This window comes from Microtus ochrogaster, chromosome 1 (assembly GCF_000317375.1).
Source record: "Microtus ochrogaster isolate Prairie Vole_2 chromosome 1, MicOch1.0, whole genome shotgun sequence".
Lineage (NCBI taxonomy): Eukaryota > Metazoa > Chordata > Mammalia > Rodentia > Cricetidae > Microtus > Microtus ochrogaster.
In genome coordinates this window covers 10334738-10350876 of record NC_022009.1, presented here as the reverse complement: position 1 = coordinate 10350876, position 16139 = coordinate 10334738, and the positions used below count along the sequence as shown (strand labels likewise).

General features: G+C 39.7%; 1 protein-coding gene across 2 annotated transcripts in view; it reads left to right on the top strand.

The window, feature by feature from the left end:
* Nucleotides 1–16139, top strand: part of Arid4a (AT-rich interaction domain 4A) — a 66658-nt gene that overhangs the window by 891 nt on the left and 49628 nt on the right. For both annotated transcript variants that reach the window (XR_003376952.1, XM_005343189.3), the window contains exons 2-5: nt 210–267; nt 2414–2524; nt 5131–5196; nt 6449–6539. Coding sequence is in view for 1 of the 2 variants with exons in the window: in XM_005343189.3 (XP_005343246.1) it covers nt 262–267; nt 2414–2524; nt 5131–5196; nt 6449–6539 (274 nt within the window). In the remaining variant the exon portion in view is untranslated. The remainder of the gene's footprint in view (nt 1–209; nt 268–2413; nt 2525–5130; nt 5197–6448; nt 6540–16139) is intronic.

Below are 16139 nucleotides of genomic sequence, written 5' to 3'. Positions count from 1 at the left end.
GCTGTCCGGCGGCGCAGGGGCGGGACACGCTGCCCTTTGGCGCGCGTGGGGTTCTGCTCCCTGCCCGCTGCGCAGCGGCCGCCCGTCGGGGGTCTGCTCCCGGGCCGCGGTGCTCGGTCCCTCCCCGCCGACATTTGTTTACTTTCTTTCCCTGTCGCACCCCGCCTTGGACTTATCCTTTGCCTCTCTTTCGCCTGCCTGGGCTCTAGGGACCGGGAAGAGAACTCGTGGAAGCTGGAACCCCACAGGTCACCAGTCAAGATGAAGGTAAGTGGAGCCAACTCTTAGCAGCCGTGTGCCCTGGACGATGCCAGTCGCGAGGCGGCTGTTGTGGAATGGCAGCTTTTTGTGAACTCGAAATTGATTTCTCTACTAAGCAGCACTTTCAGGAAAATGACGTGTGTGTGTGTGTGTGTGTGTGTGTGTGTGTGTGTGTGTGTGTAAATGCAGGCAGTTCAGCCCTCTCTCTCTTTAGCAGTTAGCACTTTGGAAAAGGTCGGTGCAGCCTTTTCGATTCTCAAACACTTCCTGTGTTGGCAGCACCTTTCTAGAAGTAAAGCTTTTGTCCTGCTTTGGTTTCTTGGAGTCTTTTTGTTTTGCTCTTGCTTTCTTTAAAAAAAAAAATACTTCCCCCTTTCCACAGCCAGTGCCATTTTCTAAAAGAAATGATGTGTATTTTGAGTAAGGGAGATAGTTCTGGATATTTCTTCTTCAGATAAAGTAAACTCAGGTGACGACTTTGTTTAACCTGATTAGTTTAGTCTTCATAGTTTACCTCGTAAAACATGCATTTCATGGATAATTTTTTGAAGCATCCTAGTCTTACAAACGTCGCTGTCTGCTTGTTTAAAGGGAAAGGAAGCTTTCCTAACATTAGGATTCTGTGGCCCTTGTCTGTTTCTGGTCAGATACTTACTTGCCAAAAAATATTCCTCTTCAGTTTGTATTCTTTTTAAGTGGACTGACGTCCCAAAGTACATGATCTATGTTGTTCTTACCGTTCTGTGTGCGTATGTATGTTACATATAGAAAATATGTAGTTGTTTTTGTCTTTATTGGAGACTGTCCTGCAGCCCAGGCTGGCATGGAACTCGTGAGCCTCCTGCTTCTCTCCAAGGGCTGGAATGACAGGCATACACAACATACCTGATTGTTAAAGTATGTTACTTTGTGAAATTCTCAAACTTTCTCTCATTCTCTTGTTTTGGAGAGACAGAACTTCCTTTATTATTGCTTGAGAAAATGAAAAATTGTTTCTGACTTAAAAATATTTGGCTAAAGTCTACATTGATTTTTTTTGCACTTACAATTTTAATTGAATTGTATAAATACACACAGCTTTTGAAATTGGTAAAATGACAGCCCAAGATAGCAGTCATCTTTTACTGTGAAGGAATTGTAAATAGAGGTTTCTCATGTTTCAATGTATAATTCTGATCATGATCAGTTTTTTGTAAGTGGGTGTTTCTTACTAAAATCTCCTTAAGTATATTGAGAAGATTAATATTGTAAACTGGGTATGGTTATAGTCTTATAGCTATCAATTTATAAATTCATTTATTAGTTCATTTATTTATTTATTTATTTATTTTATTTTTTTTTTTCTTTTGGTTTTTCGAGACAGGGTTTCTCTGTGGTTTTGGAGCCTGTCCTGGAACTAGCTCTTGTAGACCAGGCTGGTCTCGAACTCACAGAGATCCGCCTGCCTCTGCCTCCCGAGTGCGTGCGCCACCACTGCCCTGCCTCATTTATTAGTTCAATTGAGACTTAAGCCTTTCAGATTGACAACCTCCAGCCAGTGCATTTTCTGAGAGAGTTTGCTTGCTCTGTTGTCTGTAGAGATACACTGTATCAAAAGATACTGCCTTAGCCAGGCTTGGTGGCCCTGGCTTGTCCCCAGATTTAGGAGTTAGAGACAGCCTGCTCCTTGTCTCAAAAGCAAGCAAAAGAAGATGTCGCATTCATGAAGTTGTCTCATTGAATGTTTAATTATTTGTTTGTTAATATTAATTTTATAGCAATATTTCTTTTAAAACAGAATTACCTGGAGGCCCCAAATTAATAAAATTTATGAGACTTTTAATATAAATACATTCCTTGTGTTTTCTTATCTTTCTGTTTCCTATATATTAAATTGTAACATTTTGCAAAACATCTTATATCTGAAAAAAATCATTTTTTTTCCTACCAGCAGTTTCCAAGTGCAACTTTAAACATTTTCCAGCATCTGGAAATGAATATATAAAATGAAGTAGAATAAGGTGTCTGCTTTAGGAGTATTCCCTGAATTACTACTGTTAATATGCAAGTAATTTTAATGTTCCAGTGACTTTAAATGTAAACCCTTTGATGCTGTTGGCGGGTGGGATAGGGGAGAACAGTAGTGACATCAGGATTTCCATTCTTTCCTCAGGCGGCAGATGAGCCTGCCTACCTGACAGTGGGAACTGACGTCAGTGCCAAGTACCGAGGAGCCTTCTGTGAGGCGAAGATCAAGACTGTGAAAAGGCTGGTGAAAGTCAAGGTAAAACGCTGCAGACTCTTGAGATATCCAAGACTTTGGTTGTTGTTGTCCCTAGAAAATAGACAGGTTTATTTGGTGTGCTGCGAGTGACAGAAGGCTGGACTCCTGTCGAGAGTCACTCCTGTCATGCAGCAGTTTCTTTAAGGACATTGAAGAGATTGCAGTTTATCAGCCTTTCTGTTGAATCAGTGCTGCAAGCAAGCGCCATTATATACTGAACTTACAAAGTGTATTGAGAATTGAAAGATAAAGGGCTCAAACTGAGAATTGATTCCAGAATATCAAAACACAAGCTGTGTTGTCTGAATTGTTCCTTTTCGTGGTAATGTGCTTATGCATTGGTCTCTCCTTTTTCTTAATCAGTGACAGTTTCAGTGATTAGGAAGAACAGTGTAGTAAAATTATGTTTTCAAGATAATGTTCAAAATAATTCCAGGAGTTGAGGTTGTGTGTGTGTGTGTGTGTCTGTCTGTCTGTCCGTCGGTCTGTCTGTGCCATTTTCATACAAATTCTGGTGATCATCTTGCCTTTGCCTCCTGAATACTAATGACCACGATGAGCCACTATGCCTGGCCAGAAGGTTGATTTTTAAGACCAGACCACAGAAGTTAATGTATTCCTCTATAGAATTTGGAAATACAGAAGGAAATGTAGAGAAAGACAGGTGAATAAATACCTACAATTTGTCAGAAATCTGTTAACATATTTTGTTTTTCTGTAGAAAATTTTCCAATCTATATTTTTTATTTTTTTGAGGTGGGGTCTTAGGTAGCCCAGAATGACCTCAAACTCCCTAAGTACCTGGGAATGACTTTGAACTTGATCCTCTTGCTTCCACCCTCAAGAATTAGAGGCATAAGGCACCACACCTGGTTTTTATGGTGCCGAGAATAGAACTCACATCCTCACTCATGCCAAGCTACCTTTACCACCTGAGCAACATCCCCATTCTGTGGTTCTCAGTGCCCTTCTAATGGAAATCCAAGAATATCTGTGTGTATATAAGTATTTTCAGCATTCTAGAGCCATAAAATATAGTTTAAGAAAGTCCTTGCTAGCACTCCAAATATTTGATTTTATTTCTTAAAGATTTATTTTTTATGTATAAAGTGTTCTGCCTGCATGCCAGAGGAGGGCACCAAATCTCATTAGGTGGTTGTGAACTACCATGTGGTTGCTGGGAATTGAACTCAGGACCTCTGGAAGAGCAGCTGGAGTTCTTAACCTCTGAGCCATCTCTCCAGCCCCCAAATATTTTCTGTAGGCTTCCATATTTTGTTGTAACTGTCATAACATTATTGTTACTATTGCTGTATCATGTATTACAGTTTGTTTTATGCCTTATTCAGTTACATCTCTGCTTTCTTATCAGAGTTAAATACCGTAAGAAGCAGAAGATATCTGAAGAGTTTCTGCTCCTGATTCTTACAGTAGTACTTCATATCTTCTGATCACTCAGTTTGTTGAGTGTGTGAGTGAATGAATGGATGAACGAATGAATGAGCTAGAACATTGATTCTCCAATCGTGGCTCCTAGCGCTGGAGCATTAGCCCTCCTAGGAACTCGTTCATGATGCAGATTTTCAGGACTGTATCTCAAAGCTTCTGAGTGGAACCATCTGCGGGTAGTTTCTGCCCAACCTTAAGGGTTGGGAACATGACTGCTTCTTGCAGGCAACAGACCCAGCTATAGATCCGCTATCAAGCTAGTTCGGGTGCCAGCTGATCTTTATTTCTTCTTCATTTCCTAAAGCCTTTTAACTGTGTAACCCAGAAAATTGGACACTGAATATTTGAGAATCTTTGACAGTTTTAACCTTTAAAAAAATTATTGTGACTCTCAGTTTATCTAAAATAATTCAGTGATTGTTTTAGAAAGGCTCATAATACACTTGTTACCTAGAATTTGAGTTACTTGGGGAATTGCTCAGCTGTGACGTTTTCTTGTACGTATGGTAGCCATGAGGAGCAAGAGTGTTGGAAAGGAATGCTTATTAGTGACTGAATTGCTTCTGAGTATCATAAGAAGTTTGTTTTGTTTTGTTTGTTTTTTGAGACAGGGTTTTTCTGTGTGTAGTTCTGGCTGTCCTAGAACTCACTCTGTAGACCAGGCTGGACTCAAACTCATAGAGATCTGCCTGCCTCTCTCAGCCTCCCATGTACTGTGATTAAAGGCATGCAACACAGGCCTAACCTCATAAGGCTTAAGAACCATGAGAGCTGTTTTTAAGTAGGCAATAAAAAGTGAAGGGTTTTAAAAATATTTTGTGACAATCAAAACCTTTTATGACTTGATAAAATACACTAGAAGAAGTTTTACATCTTTGTAGTATCACTGGGTTATAAATCTATAGTTTGTTCATTTGGCAAACAGTTATTAAATGGCTGTAATATGCACTGACACTTGCTGACTACCAGGGGGATAGTAATGAAAGAGGGCTCCAGCCCTCAAGGAGCTCACAGTTAATGAGAAAGAAAATAAACATAAATACAAGACACTGTAATAACTGTTACGCCAGAGGTAACCACAGGGTATTAAGGAGGCATCTGCAGTGTTACTACAGAGGCATTGTTTAAAAAGTAACTGAGATTGTTTTGTTTTCCAGGTGTTGTTGAAACAGGATAACACAACACAGTTGGTGCAAGATGACCAAGTAAAGGGTCCCTTAAGAGTACGTATGTCGAACAGTTCAGAATCAGAAATAATGAACAACAGGCAAATGCCATAGTTTATTAAACTTTCCATTTGTACATACACTTATGTTTTCATACACATGTTTAATCAGAAAGCGAAATACAAACGATATAATAGTGTAAATTATGATACTACAATGATTGTATCTTTTAAGAGCATCAGACATAGCTGGATAACTTATTTATTTAATTTGTTTTTGTTTTGTTTTTAGTATGGTCTCATAGTCCAGGCTGTCCTAACACTGTAGCACAGACCTCTGCCTTCTGAGTGCTGAGATTGCAGGTGTATAACACTGTGCTTGGCTGACAGAGCAATTTCATACATATGTTAGGATATGCTTTCACTTACCTTTTGGTTTGAGATCATGGACTGATTACAAACATACATATGCATATATAGTTTGTTTGTTTTGAGACAGGGTCTCTTTGTGTAGCCCTGGTTAGCCTGGTACTCAGTCTGTGGAACAGACTGGACTTGAACTCACAGAGATCTACCTGTGGGGCTGTGCTGCATGCTCATCTTGAATATATTCCTTTGTGTTTTTTTGTTTTGTTTTGTTTTTTTCATTGCTGCAATATTTAAGACGATGCCTGTGACATGCCATATATCATAAACTTTTCTTTTGATTTACCAGATAAAATATGCTTGTTTTATTATGAAATTTAATGAATAGCTATATGTGTTTTCCATCCATTTCTGACTGTTTATGTAGTGAACCTTTGTTATGTCAAAGGACCACTTTTGTTAATAACCTGAAATACAGAGGTCTGGAAGCTGAAAGAAGGTTAACTGGTCCGTTCCCCCCCCCCCCCCTCTAACTGAACCTTTATCTAAAAGGTTTCTAGATATAAGTGTTGAATTCCATACTCAATATTTTGGTGAAAGAAAATAAAGTATTTTTATTGTCTTATGATTTGACATTTGTTATAGTTAAGCTTATTGAAGATTATCCAATATGATAAACAAACTCTGAAGTAAGATTTTTAGTCAGGATTTGAATCCTAGGTTCTGCAAATTATCTTTTTAATTTGTAAAATACAATCATCAAGTCTCTTACTTACGCCAAAGAATTTGGCTCAGATTACATAATAAAGATACGAGTATCCTAACTGTTAATTCTCCTTTATTCTAGCTTATGCGCTTATCAAAAGTTTCTTACTCATGTAGTTGGTGGGAATGGTTTGATCTGTGTTTAAATCTTGTAAGAAAATTTGGGTTTCCTGTTTTAGGTCGGAGCTATTGTTGAAACAAGGACATCTGATGGATCCTTCCAGGAAGCTATTATCAGCAAGTTGACAGATGCTAGTTGGTATACCGTGGGTAAGTAGTAACTTTTCACATGGCGTTCACTGTAGGCGTGCATACCTCTTCCTTATACATACACTGATGTGTGTGTTGGCAGAGAGCGCACATGCTTTCCCGTGAACTTACTGCATATAGCTAGCTAAAATTGTAGTGATGTTCAGCTGGGGACACTTAGATAGCTTAGGCATTTATACTTTTTATCTAAAAGTACTTCTGTTGTGGCCTACTTGAACATTATGCCTTCCAGAAAGTCTGATGTTTTTCATTCCATGAGACAGTATTATAGTGTTATTTCTGTAATTGTGGTCAGGACTGAACAGAAGTCACTGCCACTTGTCACACTGAAGATGATGTAGGTGGTAGAGCAGAATGTGAAGGTGTAACAAGGTCTGCTAGACAGTCATGCCTAGCTCATAGCCTCGTGTTTGATCTGTACAGTGGATTCTCCTATTGTTAATGTTGAGTTCACTTATCTGTCTGTGTGTGAACTTTTGTTGGCTTTACAAAACGTTAGTGAGGGATGGCGAGGAGACTAGATGGCTAAGAGCACAGGCTACTCTTCCAGAGGTCCCAAGTTTAATTCCCAGCCCGCATGGCAGCTCACAGTTGTCTTTGGGTCTGATGCCCTCTTCTGAGGTGCAGGTGTACATGCAAACAAAGCACAGAGAAAATACATTAAAATAAGTTAGTGAGCCGGGAGTGGTGGGTAATGGCCAGTGTTCAGAAGCTGGGCCAGATGGGTTTTTGTGATTGGAAGGCCAGCCTGGTCTACATAGTGAGTTTCAGTCCAGGCAAGGCTCCATAGTGAGTCCCTATGAGTATGATGGTTCATTCCTGTAATCCCAGCACTCAAGAGGCAAGAAGATCTGGCTTTGGAGGCAGTCCTTGGATACATACTGAGTTGGAAACCAACCTGGGGTACATGAGACCCTGTCTCAAAACAGAACAAAAATCTTTCAGTGAGAAGCAACAGGTGTCACAATACCATGTAAACAAAAACTTAGAAGTTGCCTTGAAGTACTGAGGTTTACTGAGTGGACTAGCTAGCGGTGTTTCTAGCCTCTTAGTACTCTGGGAATAAGCACATAGGTGGACTGTACCCAAGATGTTTACACGAACACCCATAACCTTGCTGGTTCTTAAATTTCTAGCTTGGTGTAGTATTATAGTGTTATAATTTCCTTACCTAGTTAGATAAATATTTTTAGTTTAATTAATTTACTCTTTCCAAGTACTTTGTTCAAAGGTTTTAATTCTTCTTTGGCTTACCAAACATGGTGGTTCATGTACTGTAATTCTCAAGATGTTTTTCATTGCACTGAGTTGTTAGTATTAATAGATTTTTGTTTTGTTTAGGTTTGGTTATTGGTTTTTCGAGACAGGGTTTCTTTGTAGCTATGGAGCCTGTCCTGAAACTCACTCTGTAGCCGAGGTTGGCCTTGACCTCACAGAGATGCGCCTGTCTCTGCCTCTTGACTGGTAGGATTAAATGCTTGCGTCACCACCACCCAGCATTATTGATAGTTTTTAAGGATTTAAAAACTGCAGTTCCTACTGACTGTGAGAGATGAAGTTGATAGATCTGTGCTATCGTAAACAAGGCACTAATGGAGGCTAAAGGATTGGTAGATGCAGAGTTAGTGCGAGACTATATGATAAGTACTCAGATCCTGATCAGTCCCCTGTGGCGCTCATTGTCAAGCCTTACCTATGCTCTGCGGAATCAATTCCTGCACATTTTCACATTTCCTGCTTTTGCATTCCAGCATAACCATTGAATTATGAGTCTGTCTTCCTCTACTTGAATAGCATTTGTCATTTCTAGAGAAGTCATTAGTGAACATTATTTACTGTGCTCTTCTGTGCTGGATAATTACTCCAAGGACTTAAAACCAGCTTGCATATGGATGAGATACCAAAGCCTATCTAAGTGTATGTAAGAGTCAACTGGTTATCTAAAAAATATAAAATGAGGACCCCCAGACCTAAGTTCAGCAGGTCTAGGGATAGCAATGCCAGCTTTCTTTTTATTAACACACCGGATGATTCTACTGCACATAGTACATGTATGGAAAACATGCTATATGGGCTAGTGAGATGGCTCAGTGCGCAGAAGTGGTTGGTCCACACAGGGAAGCCTCACAGCTGAATTGGAATGATTGTCAGAACTTCTTAGGTAGTGCAAGAAAACTAACCCTTCAAAATATTCTCTCTTCCCCTGCTTGTGCTGTGGCTGTACACACACACACACACACACACACACACACACACACACACACCCCACTAATAAATAAATTTTATAGGGCTGAGAGAATGACCTACTGCTCTACCAAAGGACCTGAGTTCAGTTCCCAGCACCCTTGTTGGGCAGCTCACAACTGGCTGTAACTAGCTGTAGGGATATTGAGTGCCTCTGGTCTCCATGGGTGACTGCACTCACATGCACACACCCCTCCCACACACAGATAAATAATAAAATATATCTTTAATAAAGTAAGTCTTACAAAGAAGTGGGGGAGGAAGGAAAAAAGAAAGAGAAAGGCAGACCATATAAGCAGAAACACTTATTTTGGGGAAAAATGAAAAATCATTGGGAGGACCTGAATCCCAGTTCAGTGATAGAGTACTGATCTACAAGGCCATGGCTTTGAGATTCTACTATAAGAACAGAGCAAAAATTATTAACTTATATGCATAAATGAGATTGCTCTGCCAGTGTTTAAGGTTTTGAAAGTCAGTATCCACTTAAGTGCACTCAAAATGCCACCCCCTGTAAATAAGAGGACAATGAGGAAATTACAATTATAAAGATGGCTAAATAAGTGTGTGAGCTCACAGGTCATAAACTTACTCTTTGTGTGTCAGAGTGTATCCAAAGGAGCATTTTCTACCTATTGAGTTTTATTGTTTTTTTTTTCCTCAGATTTTCTTTATTTAAATTTCTAAAAAAAATATTTTAGTAGCTTAGAAAACTGTGTGACTCACTTTAGAAGGCCTGTGACCTTCTTTGACCTCCAGAGATCTGAAGTTACACAGAACCCTTGAGAGTGAAGCAGAAGATCACACCTGGCCTTTTGTTGTGATCAGATAAGGGGTTAAGGTCAGTCGTGCTATGAGGTTACCATCTTAATCAATGATAGTAGATCTGTAGTGTGATATAGGTAATTCTCTTTTGTCATAGCTGAATAACAGGTTTGGATGAGATTATGGGGCCAGATGTGGCTCAGTGGAAAGCAATTGCTTATCAAGGCCCTGAGTTTGATCTCCAGTATTACCTCTCTGCTAGGTGGATTCTTTATATGAGGAGTTTTGTTGTTGTAATTTTGTTTTTGGTTTTAGTTTTTTGGGTTGTTTTTAGTCTTAATAGCACCGTGTTTTCTTTTCTTTCCTTTCCTTTTCTTTTCCATTTTTTTTTTTTTTTTGAGACAGGGTTTTTCTTTTGGATACTCCTGATGGTAGTGGAACTCACTCTGTAGACCAGGCTGGCCTCGAACTCACAGAGATCCTCTGCCTCTGCATTCTGAGTGCTGGGATTAAAGGCGTGCGCCACCACCGCCTTGTTTTCTAATATTGAACTGTATGTAGTCTCAGCTCATCTGTCAATTCTCAGACTGGAGAGATGGCTCAGAGGTTAAGAGCACTGACTGCTCTTCCAGAGGACCCAAGTTCAAGTCCCAGCAACCACATGGTGGCTCACAACCATCTAGAATGAGATTTGATTCCTCTTGTAGTATGCAGGTAGAACACTGTATACTAAATAAATAAACAAATCTAAAATAAGACTAAACAAAACCAGAGTCTCATTGTGTAGTTCAGGCTGGCCTAAAACTCAAAATCCTGGTGTTTTGTTTGTTTCTGGGGAAGGTTAGAAATATTTTTCACCAGCTGTGATGCCTGTGATGGCTCATGTGTAGTACTTGGGAAGCTGAAGCGGGATGCTCTCTTCCTCCCCTCCGATAGTTTCCTTCCACAGTCCACCACCTTCTCTTTCTGCCTTCCCTTAAGCTCCCCTCTTCCCCTCTCGTCGATCTCTTTATAGTTTCATCACACATACACATGCACATTATATATATTTGGAGTCTAGGTTTCGTCCTTATATAAGAGAAAAAAATACAGTATTTGTCTTTCTGGCATCTTTCCCTTAACATAATCACTTCTAGTTCCATCCATTTAACCTATAGATTTCATTATTTCAATTTTTTTTATGATTATGTTGCCCGTGTACCACATTTTAGTACACCTAGGCTGTCTAATTTCCTGGCTTAAGTGACTGTTCCGAAGTGAGGATGGACGTGCCAAGTGTCTGTCTGGTATGTTGGCTTAAATCCCTCCAGGTCCAGGAGTGACCCGGCTGGATCACCGGGTAGTTCCCTTTCAGTTTCTCTGACTTCCATAGTGGCTGAACGAGTTTGTTCTCTCCACCCTCACTCTCCTCCCACTTTCTAAAGGTTCTTCTTTCCCCGTGTGCTTGCCAGAATTTGTTAGTTTGTTTAAGATGACAGCCATTCTGACTGGGCTGAGATAGATTTAATCCACGTTTCCCTGATGGCTGAGGGTACTGAATACTTTCCCAACTATTTCTTGGCTGTTTGTAGTTTTTTTTCAGAACATGTTACTCAGTTCAGTAGCTCATTTATTGAATGGATGATTCGGCTTTTGCTTTTGTTTAATTTTTGCAGTTTTTTATATATTGTAGATATTAATCCCCTGTCTGGTATATAGTTGGAAAGACTTTCTTTCTTTACTAGGCTCTGTCTTCACAGTATGATACTATTCTTGGCTGTGTAGAAGCTTAACTTTATGTAAACCATCCTGATAGTTCTTGGGATTATTTCTTGTCCTGTACCTGTAAATTGAAGTGTCTGGTCTATATCTTCCTCTAGTACTTTCCAACTTTCCAGGCTTATATTGATTTATTTGTACAGTGAAAGATGAGCCAATTTTTATTCTTTGATGTAGAGATAGTTTTTTGAGTATCATTTTTTGAAGCGGGCGTCTTTTTTCCAAGGTTTATTTTTGACACGCTTGTCAAAAATTCAGTGTCTACTTGTGGCAATATTATTGGGTCCTCTGTTTTCTTTCTTTCATTTACATGTCTTTTTTTTTCTAATGTGTTGTTTTTGTTACTGTGGCTCTGGAGTATTGTCTGGTATCAGATACTGTGATACTTCCAGTGTTGTTCTTTTTGTTTAAGATTGTTTTGGGTATTTGAGGTCTTTTGTGCTTCAATATCAATTTTAGGATTCTTTTTATGGTTCTGTGATGAATGCTACAATAGTGGGTTTTTTTAAATATTTATTTATTATGTATACAATATTCTTTCTGTGTGTATGCCTGAAGGCCAGAAGAGGGAACCAGACCTCATTACAGATGGTTGTGAGCCACCATGTGGTTGCTGGGAATTGAATTCAGGACCTTTGGAACAGCGGGCAATGCTCTTAACCGCTGAGCCATCTTCTCCAGCCCTACAATAGTTTTTTTAAATTATTTTTATTTTATATACATTGGTGTTTTGCCTACGTAAGTGTCTGTGTGAGGGTGTCAGATCTTGGAGTTACAGTTGTGAACTGCCCTGTGGGTGCTGAGAATTGAACCCAGCTCCTCTGGAAGAACAGTCAGTACTCTTAACCACTTAGCCATCTCTCTGGCCCTGAATATTACTGTAATTTTTGTGGTGATTGCGTTGAGTTTAAAGTTACTTTGAACAATACAGGCGTGTTTACAACATTCTGCCAATCCATGAGCGTGAGAGGTCTCCACACCTTCTAGTTCCCTCCAGTGTCTTCTGTCACTGTTCTGACACTTTCATTGTAGAGGTCCCTCACCTCTTTGTTTAGATTTATTCTTTGTGTTATATGCTGTTTTTATCAGATTTTTTTGATCTGTAGAAAAGCTAACGATTTCTGTGCACTGATTTTATATCCAGCTGCAATGCTGAAGGCATTCATCAGGTCTAAGAGTTCTTTTAAATGACAAGTCTTAAGCGATTTGGAGAACAAGCTTCAAGACATTACTAACTTCAGTTTGTTTATTCGTTTATTTATTTGGAATGTGTACCAGCCATGTGGGCACACATATGTCACAGTGGACATGTGGAAGTCAAAGGACTTCTTTTGGGACTTGGTTCTTTCTTACTGTGTGGATCTCGGTAATCCCACTCACGTCAGCTTGGTGACAGTTGCTTTAAATCTCTGAGCAGCCTTGCCTACCCTTCATTGCCTGCCTGATCTACTAAATTACAGTAGTTGAGATAATTTGTCTGATGTGAACACAGATACGTAGAGCCAATAGAACAGAGCAGAGAGCTCAGAAATAAACCCAGGTATTTGTGCAGTAATCGTATTTGGAAAAAGAACCATGAACATAACAATGTCTTTAGTAAATGTTTTGTGAATATATTCATGAAGAATGGAACTAGACCATCACATAATACCACATATGAAGAGCAACAGATTTAAAGTTAAGATCTGCCTGCTATTACACCATCACTCATTAAGTCCTTGTGAGAAGCTGAAGTGGCACTAGCTGAGCTCAGACTTGCTACTGTGATGGAAAGTTGATGAATCCAGCACCTCAGTAGACACTTTTCAAAGTAAAAATACAGCAAATACAACTGTGCTCTAAACCAGCAGTTGTCATGCTATGGGGCACAACTCCAAAAGACCATCAGAGGACACAGATATTTACATTACGATTCCCACAGTAGCACAGTTACAGTTATGAAGTAGCAAGGAAAGTAATTTTATGGTTGCGGCCACCACAACATGAGGAACTATATTAAAGTGTCGCATCATTAGGAAGGCTAAGAATCCCTGCTCTAGATAATGACAGTCAGGGGCTGGAGAGATGGTTCAGTGGTTAAGAGCATTGCCTGCTCTTCCAAAGGTCCTCAGTTCAATTCCCAGCAACCACATGGTGGCTCACAACCGTCTGTAATGAGGTCTGGTGCCCTCTTCTGGCCTGTAGGCATACATACAGACAGAACATTGTATACATAATAAATAAATAAAATATTAAGAAAAAAATAGATATTAACAGTCAGTTAATGATGGAATACATTTTAAAAATTTGTATTTTGATATATGTGTGTATTTGTGAGTTTATATGTGTCTTGTGCATGCAGGCGCGCATAGAGGCTAGGAAAGAGTATCAGATCCCCTGGAGACTGGAGTTATCCCATTGTGAACTACTCCGTAGATGCTGGGTCCCCTGTAAGAATAACTAATGCCTCTTACCTGTGGGGCCATCTCCAGCCTCCGGTCTCTGTGGATGTTTATTATTTCTTCATGTGTTAGTTTAGCCTGAGACAAGCCTTTCAGACACTCTTCTAAGTTTTCACAGGGGATGACCCTGCTTTGTATGTTATTGTCCCTGAACACCTCCAGTGGAACCAGATACAGAGTTAGAAGACAATGCTATTGGTGATCCTAGTTTTGTGTTAGCCTAGACTAATGCATGTTTGAATCTGAGCTTTTAGCAAAAAAGTTTTAAGAGAAACATGAACTTATAGAATAGAATAAATACAGAAAAGAAGAAAGTAATTTTGTATAGTTGTACAAAGAGGTTTGTGTTTTAAGCTGAGTATTGTTATATGACACAAATTAAAAGATGCCAGGCATGGTGGTACATGCCTTTAACCTCAGCATTTGGGAGGCAGAGGAAGATCCCTTTAACCTTCAGGCCAGCCTGATCTGCATAGTAATTGCTAGACTCCTCATTAAAACAAGTGAAAAGATAACTTGATAAATAATCTAATGTTTATTATTGCAGAACAAAATACCGTAAAGTGAGTATAGCCCAATTATGCTGTATTTATGAAGTCTCTGGTGTGCAGTGGTATTCCTGCCAATCATACTCATTCAGCTAAAGCAACTTTCATTCTGTATGCTCCCTTCGCAGTAGGTGGTCACCATTTAAAGCTTACGTAGGTGGGTATTCTGCCTGTATGTCTGTGTATCACATGTGCCCGATGTCCAAGGAGGTCAGAAGAGGGTGTCAGATCCCCTGGGATTGGAGTTAAGGTTGTAAGCCCATGTAGGTACTGGAACTTAAACCCTAATCCTTTGGGAAAGCAGCCAGTGCTCTTAGACACTAAGCCGTCTCTCCAATCCTCCATTTTATCTTTTGTACTGTGTGTTTGCTGTTCCTGTTGTGTGTTTAAATTTAAAGATACTTATGATTATGTTATTGAGGCCTGCAATTTTAGCACAGTAGTGTGCTCGGCGTGTAGCCTGAGGGCAGTGACACATACTCCTAGGTGTGGCAAGCGGCATCCTCTTGGCTGGTGATGATCTCACAGTGCTGCTGTCATTCTGCCATGTCTTTCTCAGGATATGCTCCCATGCCTAGCTGGTGTATGACTGCATATTGATCATTAGGGAAATTAGAGCCATCATGAGGTATCATCACATACTTGTTAGAATAGCTGTTACCACAAAGACAAGACATATGGGTAAGAATGTGGAGCGAAGGGAGCCTTTCCTTACTGTTGGGAAGAGTATAATTAGTAAAATCCCTGTAGAAAACAGTATAGAGGTTCCTCAAAAAGCTAAAACTTGAACTTTTCTTTTTTAAGACAAGGTCTCTCTGTGTAACCCAGGCTAGATCTAACTCACAGTCCTTCTGTCTCAGCCTTCTGAGTACTTGGGACTATATGCATGTGCAAACGACAACACTTGACTACAAAATAACCTTCTATCCATCCAGAAATCCCATTTCTGTATCCGTATCTAAAGAAATATGAAGCCAATGCATCAAAGGCCTTTTGTATTCTATGTTTACTGTGGCCCCCCCACCCTCCCAGTGGAGGGATGGAGTTAACCTAGGTATCCATCAGTGGGTGACTAGGATGTGATCTGTTGCCATGGAATACTGCTCAGTTTTAGTAAGGTTGGAAAGTATTCCACTTGTCAACTGAAGACGAACCTGGGGACATCGTGCTAACAGAAATAAACTCAACAGAAATTCAAATACTACACCATCTCCTTTGTATGTAAAATCTGGAAAAGTCAAACTCAGAAAAAGCAGAATGAAGGGACCAGGACAGGGAGGGTTGAGGTAGGCTGAGGGTTGGGGATGTTAGTCAAATGATGCAGATTTCAGTTAAGCAGAATTGGGTGGTGTGATGTGTGATCCTGGCTTTCAAGGCAAAGGTGGGGGTGGGATTTTTTCAAGTCAGGCAAGTGTGGGCTACATGGCAAGGGGCAAGTAAAACAAACGGGCTGAGGAGGGGAATAAATCAAAGAGGTGTTTGCTAATTAATAACAGTGCGCTGAGATGGATTTTAAATGTTCTCACCACAAAAAAAATGAGCTAATATGTGTGTTAACATGTTAACTTGTACACATGTATTTAAAACATGTTGTATACTATAAATGTTTATAGTTTGATTTGTCAGCTAAGCAAATAAAAGTAAATGATATTTAAAGGAAATTGGTTTCACCTAAAGTAGATATATTTAGTTTTCATTTTGTAAAATATTTTGTTCTATCCTAACTACTGTATACATCTATACCAATGATTTTGCTTTTCTGAATTTTTGACTTCTCTTTTTTTTTTTGGTTTTTCGAGACAGGGTTTCTCTGTGGTTTTGGAGCCTGTCCTGGAACTAGCTCT